The following is an 8001-nucleotide window of genomic DNA, read 5'->3' as shown; positions in this document are numbered from 1 at the left end:
ATTTTATTATTATATATATAAATATATATAATATATATATAATATATATTATATATAATATACATATTTTACATATTTTATATTTATATATAATTCATGTTATATATGAATATATAATTTTTATGTATTGTTATATGTAAAATTATTATTTTTATGTCATTATATTATATTATTATATATATATTTTATATATTAGATATATATTATATATAAAACATATATATATTATATATGTTTTATATATATTTTATGTATTTTCTATATATATAATTTATTTTATTTATAAATTTATAATTTTTATGTATTATTATATGTAAAATTATTTTTATATCATTACATTATTATATATAAATATATATATATATAAAATATATATATAATATATATAAAATATAGGGGCGCCTGGGTGGCTTAATCGGTTAAGCTGTTGCTTTCGGCCCAGGTCACGATCCCAGGGTCCTGGGATGAAGTGCCACATCGGGCTCCTTGCTCAGCAGGGAGCCTGCTTCCCCCTCTCTCTCCCTCTGCTTGTGCTCTGTCAAATAAATAAAATCTTTAAAAAATATATATATATATATACACATATAAAATATATATAATATATTTTATATATATAATATATATTTTACATATTTTATATTTACATATAATTTGTGTTATATATAAATTTATTATTTTTATATATCATATATAAAATATTATTTTTATATTATTATATTATATTATTATAATATATTATGTATTATAATATATAAATATAAATATATTTATATTTATATATATTAATAATTATATTGTTATATTATATTATTATATTAATTATTATATAAATGTATATATTTTATATGTTGTATATTATTATATAAAATTATAAAAATTATATAAAAATATATTATATCATATTATTATATTAATTATTATATAAAAATATTATATATAAAAATTATATATTATTATATTTAAAATTATATACAATTTGCATATAATTTTTATATATATTTATATATACTATATTTATATAAATTTATAATTTATATATAATATTTATATATTATATATAATTATATATATTATATAAATATATTCAATATATATTAAATATATATTGAAATATAATTATATTTATATATAGAAATATGTTTATAAATAAATAAATATTTATTATAAATTATTATAAATTATTATAAATATTTCTTTCTTTACTATTGATATGTCCTACATTTTTGTCTCAGTGTTTGCCTAGTATCTTGGAGGAATTTAGAATTTTGGTCTTCCTAGACTCTGGAGATCTTGGAAAAATACCACTTATGGAGATGCAACCTCAGAGCAAGCACAATCTGGATTCTGAATTTGCTCATGGTTACTTAAAAACAAAAATCACAACATGAAAATGCCATATATATTGTCTTACCACTTCTAGTGCTATGTGAATATAGATGAGAAGACATACAAAAACTGAACACATAAGACGTCCCAAATATGATGTCCAATTAGATATTTAGGAGCACTTTTCTCATTTCCTTATTTGCAGACATACTATTGTTGTGAGAAACTACTGCTCAGAATAAGGGACATTCATGAAAGTAAAAAGTTTTTCGCTTATAGCCATGTAATATTTCTAGACTAATTTATTAAGTATTTTAAAAAACATGTCCAAGAAATAGGCAAAGAGGCTAATCTTGTGCACAATGAAGGTTATGGTGATATTTTACTTTAACCTCTATAATTTTGGTGCATACTAGTGCATGAATATCTGAGTCCAAGTCAGGTACAACTATCCCCCGGAGATAACTGTGGGCCATCCCAGTTATGAAAATCAGAAATGCTATTACTTTAGAAATGTGGTTCACTCTCATCAATCTGCCAAAGAGCTGGACCCAATCTCCATCTATAGGCTTTGGAAGGTTCACAGTTCCTAGTTCAAATTGAAAGAACATTTAGATAATGCTAGGAAGCACATTTGTAGGATGTGTTTGCAGACCTTAAGAAACACTGCTATTATAGGAAGATGAAGTAGGTAAAGTGGGTACCATTGTTATATAGTAGGCTTAAGGGCACCAGAAAAACTGCTAAAAGACTCCATTGCTCCAAAGTTGTGCTTTCATACTTTAATTAGGATAACAGAACTATGATTAACACAAGGTTAAAGTCAGTTCAGCTCCACAATTATTTATCATTTCCTAATAGGCTGAGTAGTGTGGTAGTTATTTTGAATTACAAAAATGATAAAAAATCACCCCCCTTTCTTAGGAATGACCTAATATTGTAGATAAATCCAAACCTTTATTTACTTAGGAATATTAAAGCTGCGGCAGATTAGTTATCCACCATAATGAATAATAGAGGAGATGCTCTTGAAGTGCTATTCATTGGATAGAGATACTTCATTGAGGGAAAATTTCCAGAGAATGAGGTGCTGTCCCAGAAAGGTGGGTTTTGGGGAGTTTTGGAATGGCATAGCATGTAAGAATTAAGGGAGTTAGGGCTGGATGCTGATAAGTAAATTGATTCTAAAAGTACATTACTTATCTAATGACATTTTCAACCATGACCAGAAATGTAAATATATCATATGTTTGCTTTCTAGTATTAATCACTATTAGAAAGAAAGATTATTAAAAATTTCATTTCGAAATTTTATGTATAGCTAGACATACATTTTGTCACTGTGTACTATGCAAAAGTCATCTGTTTTAAAAAGTATTTTGTTGCTGTTCATTTGTTTTGTTTTCTTTTCTTTTTTATAATCCACCTAAAATATGCAGGAAAATAGAGCACTTACATACCTGAGTAATAGAACATGATCAAAATTATTCCTTTTTTTCAGGATTATTTCTTGCCAAGTTGAAAAACGCAATAAGGTATTTTCTATATTTGAATCTATGTCTATTTTATCTCCATTTGTCCACATTTCAAGGCCAACCAATGTCACATGAATGTCCAAGGTTTTATAAATCTGTCAAAGGAGAAATAAATTTTCAGAGTCAAGTTACAGAAGCATCCTTCATCATTACTATATTCCTCTACAATAAAAAAAAGTAATTTTAACATGTGAGGTACATAAACAAAAAGTGTAGGCCTTATTTTACAAATGGTTATATTGAAACAGAATGTAGTGTAAATTGCCCAGAATACTGGGTGAATTGCCATGACCAACAAAAAAACTTAACTGAAATAAAAGATCTGATTACCTTTGAATATGATAAACCTTACAGACACTGGGCTCAAGATGTGTCTAGCATAAAAAAGTTAGTAAAGGTCTGAGATTATAACTGACCTGAAGATTTGAATTTACTAATAGTGGCACATAGAGGGATGAATCTTCTTTATTTATTTCTCTATTTAAGTCATTAGTTGGTTCTATGGCAGAATAGAATGTTGATATTGGTTTTCAAAAACCAAAAACCAGCTTAGCTGCCATATTTTGTTCGATTTTTTGGAACTACTTTGTTGTCTGAGAAATCTTTTTGGAGAGAGCTCAAAACAGGTACCAATAGCTATAGCTCATAAGCCTTTTTACCTCATTCCCATTTGCTTTTGTAAACACTAATTTGGTAGATACTTTGATGCCAGCACAAAAGAAGACAGAGTTGAAGCAAATATTATATGAGGATTTTTGAGACAAAAAAATGTTATATAAATTTTATATTTCATAACAGCCAGTACAAAGTGGGTTGAAAGAAAGAATGAAGAACGATGAACACTGAGTTAATGATGAGGTTACTCACAAAATATTAGTAGGGATGCAATCAGTTATTAAGAAGTGTGATACATCATGGCTATAATAACATTGTGTTAATTTTCTACTTTTCTTAACCTGCATAATATGAATATATTGAATTTCATGTGTCAGTGTAATAACCCAACAAAGTCATTTCATAAGCCTGAGAACTAAGCTTCCTTTAAACAATCATGAAGTTAGACTTTTAGTCAAATCATGATCTCAAATCCATACTGGAGCCTGTAATGTCCAATCCTTTTGACCCTGACCTTATTGTAGAATAAACCTTGAGTCAGGTCCCACAGAACAAGGATTTTTTTTTTAACCTGGTCTCATTGGAGTCTCTACAGTTCATGGGTAGGCTTTAGGTCCATAAAACTGGAGAAAGTACAAAATGGAAACAATAGTTACCATTTGTCATCCTACTAAGGCACTCTCTTCTAGTGAGAACATAGCCTATAAAATAAAACAATGCTGCATCTATGGAATGCTTGGATGGGTTTGGATATACATATTTGGGAGATTGTGAAGAGTTGATTCACTCTTCATAGTAGAGAAAAAAACTTTGAAATTTCTGAGATAAAGGGGTAAAGGCATGAAAATAAATGAGAGAGGATGCAGTAAAATAATGAGTATGGGCACTGTGGAGGATAAAGGATCAGTATGACTTCCCAATCTAAACTGAAAATCTTTAGTAAAAGTTCAGTAATATGCACCAGTTTTGTATTTATGTTTACTTTGGAGATCGAACCCAAAGAGAAAGACTGAGTCTTATATTTGTATCAGTGTTAGGGTAGTGATAAAGACAATTGCAAAATACAAGAAACAGGACAAGAGGAGCTTGAGCTGAGAGGTAGAGGAGCAGAGCAGATCACCCTCAGAGCAAAGCCAGTACCAGGCATGAGCCCTTCCATGCTACACACAGGCAGGGGGATTAATTCCACACAAAGCCAAGAGTAGCTCCTGGCCTTTTCTGATTGAATACTGGGAAATTGAGAGTAGCCCAGGCAAGAGAACTGAGACATAGCCTCACCCACTGTGGGGAGAGTCTTCTGGTTCCATCTGACCAAAAGAGCTAGTGACATTCCTGGAAGCTGTGTGAACCAATGGTGGCTTGAGCCAAGAGATGGGTGGATAGAGTTGATTACTCTCAGAAAAAAGCCAAATTGATTTTTGAGTTTGTGTTATGCTATTTTACTTTCACAAAAGACCTACATTAAAATCTGTTTTCACTGAACAAAAGAAATCTGAAGAGGATTTTTGCTTTTATGAGAAAGGGCAAAAAGCAAAAATAATGCTCACTGTTTGTTTTGTGGTGAGCCATTGTAGAGGCAGCACACACCTCAGGGAGGTGGCGCTGCCAAGCTCTTTCTCCAGGGACCACACTCAGAATCTCAGCATCAAGCCACCATAGCTTTGAAGTGTGTCTGTGAGCATCAGTGCTTTATCTCAATTTATTTTGTGCATTGATTAGCAAGATGTGTCCTAAGGTACCAGAAAAGCCTAAGAGAAGTTGTTTTTTAGCTCAGAAACATTCCCATATAAATTAATAGTAATTGCTTCTTAGCTTTATGCTATTTTGGCCTATGAAAGATTTAACAGGAATACTCTACTCTCAGATAGTGGGAGAAACCTATACCAGGTGTAAAGGCTTCCTGAGCTACACACAGGCAGGAGGATTAATTTTTAGCCAAGGCTGAGGGTAGCTTCTGACACCTTCTAACTGGAGAGCCTGTTCGGGAAATTGAGAGTTGCCTGGAGTAGCCACCCAGGCAAGGGAGATGAGCTATACCCTACCCACAGTGAAGAGTGCCTTTTTGTCCCATCTGACTGAAGGTTGGTAAGACACCTGAAAGCTGTGCAGCTCAGAAAACTCAAGAAAGGCACAAGAGAAAAGCAGACATAGCCCACAGTCTGCAGAGCAAAGCCAGTGGTGTTGTTTGGCTGATGACCTTGGGGGGCAGCTCAGCTTAAATCAAGACAACAAAGATATATTCCAGTTTTAGAGCTGCTTCTCCCACTGCACGAGGGCAGGGAATCTAATTCATAATCCTGCTCATCACTGAACATAGTCTTCAGTCTGTCTAGTCTTCAGTCTGTCTAACCAGGCAGCCTAACCAGAGCACCTGGGAAGCTGTGTAGCCCAATCAACAGTGTTATATACAAATGACACTTGGACAGAGAGCACAGCCCTTGACTTCCTCTGTAGAACAAAACTGGTGTCATTATCTGATCAGGGAACTCCATGTATATTATGGCCTGCTTTGGGCCCCCAAACAATGAGCTGTATAGTCACATGGCCTTGTCCAGGGAAGCTAATTTATAGTCCCATCTATTATTGAATATAATACCCAGTCCCAAACATCTAGTAAGCCTGACCAAAAAATTCAGGCAACTGAGGAGTCCATCCTGCATCCTCACTTAGCAAGGGAACCAAGCCTGCATCTCCATCCTCAGAGCTCAAACAGTTGTCTCATCCAAAAATAGACCATAGTAGCAAGCCCAATCTTCCCAAAGACATTATCTGCAAACACACACAGACACCCAACTGAGCTGACTGGTAAAGAACTGTCTCCACCAAAGAAAATCTATACATCTGGAAGAGGCTCCCTGTTATCTGAATGTGCAGTACCAATGTAAGGAATCAAAGATCATGAAAAATTAGGTAAATCTGACTCCACCAAAAGAAACTGATAAAGCTCCAGTAACTGACCATAAAGAAACAGAGATCTATAAACTGTCAGGGACACAATTTGAATACTCCTCTAAGGAAGTTTAGTGGACTACAAGAAAACACAGACAGACAACTAAATAAAATTAGGAAAATAATGCATGAACAAAATGAAAAGTTTGACCATGTGGAAGAAAGAATTAGACAGTAGACATTACCCAGTGAGAGGAGCAAAATGAAAAAAAGAATGAAAAAGAGTGAAGAAAACCTACTGGAATTATGAGACACAATATAAAGATTCCATGAGAATTCTAGAAGGAGAAGAGAAAAAGAAAGTGATGGAAAGTATATTTAAAACAATAATGGCTGAAAACTTCCTGAACCTGGGGAGAGAAATAGACATCTAGATCCATGAAGCCTGAAAGACAAATAGATTAAACCAAATAGGGCTACATTAAGATACATTATAATTAAATCATCAAAAGTCAAAGATGAAAGAATTTTAACAGCAGCAGAGAAAAGAGAGGCATTACATATAAGGGAGCTCCCATATGACTATGGACAGATTTCTCAACAGAAACTTTTAAGGCAAAGAGATAATGTAATATCAAAGAAACTGTCAACCAAGAATACAATGGCTGGTAAAGGTGTCCTTCAGAAATGAAGGAGAGATAAAGACTTTCTTGAACAACCAAAAGCTGAGGAAGGGACTTCATTACCACCAGACCCGCCTTAGAAGAAATGCTGAAGGGAGTTCTTTGAGTAGAAGTAAAAAATGCTCATTAACATCATAAAAAACACAAAATGATAACATAAATCTCACTTCTAATGGTAAATATATAGTCATCATTAGATTCTGCAATTTGGTAATGGTGGTATATAACTCACAACTCTAGTTTAAAAGTCAAAAAAATGAACATAGCAAAAAAACCCATAAATACAATATGTACAATGTTATTAGTTACAAAATACTAAAAAATATAAATTGAAACAGCAATAATGTAAAAGGTAAGGAGGATAAAAAGGGAAAGTGTAAAGTATATGAATTCTATTAAAGTTAAATTGTTATCAGTTTCAATTAGGATCTGATAAGTTTGATATTTTATGTAAACCTCATGATAATCTCAAGGGAAAATTTTCTGGTAATTAGACAAAAGAATACAATAAAGAAGCCAAAGCATACCAATACCAAAGACACCAAAATACAAAAAAGAACAGTAGGATAAGAAATGGGGAACAATGGATCTGTAAAATAACCAGAAAACAATTCACAAAATGGCAATAGTATGTCTTTACTTATCGATAATTACTTTAAATATGGACAAATTAAATTCTCCAATCAAAAGACATAGGTGGCTGAAGGGATTAAAAAAGCAAAATCCAACAATATACAACATACAAAAGACACGTTAGCCCTAAAGACACACATAGACTGAAAGTGAAGGGATGGAAAAAGACATTTCAAGCAAATGATAACCCCCCCCAAAACAAAGGTAATTATACATATCAAAGTAGATTTTAAACTAAAAATGGCAAAAAGAGACAAAGGCCATTACATAATGATAAAAGAGTCAACACACATCAAGAAGACATAACTGTAAATATTTAT

At 32.2% G+C, this 8001-nt stretch overlaps 1 protein-coding gene across 1 annotated transcript in view; it reads right to left on the bottom strand.

Annotated features, from left to right (window-relative positions):
* ADAM7 (ADAM metallopeptidase domain 7) overlaps nucleotides 1–8001 on the bottom strand; it is a 172256-nt gene that overhangs the window by 102456 nt on the left and 61799 nt on the right. Inside the window, exon 10 of the mRNA XM_032389021.1 lies at nucleotides 2787–2956. Coding sequence (XP_032244912.1) covers nucleotides 2787–2956 — 170 coding nt within the window. The remainder of the gene's footprint in view (nucleotides 1–2786; nucleotides 2957–8001) is intronic.

This window comes from Phoca vitulina, unplaced genomic scaffold (genome assembly GCF_004348235.1).
Source record: "Phoca vitulina isolate PV1807 unplaced genomic scaffold, GSC_HSeal_1.0 scaffold53, whole genome shotgun sequence".
NCBI classification, from domain to species: Eukaryota; Metazoa; Chordata; class Mammalia; order Carnivora; family Phocidae; genus Phoca; species Phoca vitulina.
Note: the sequence above shows the minus strand (reverse complement) of the source record. Positions and strands in the feature narration are given on the sequence as shown.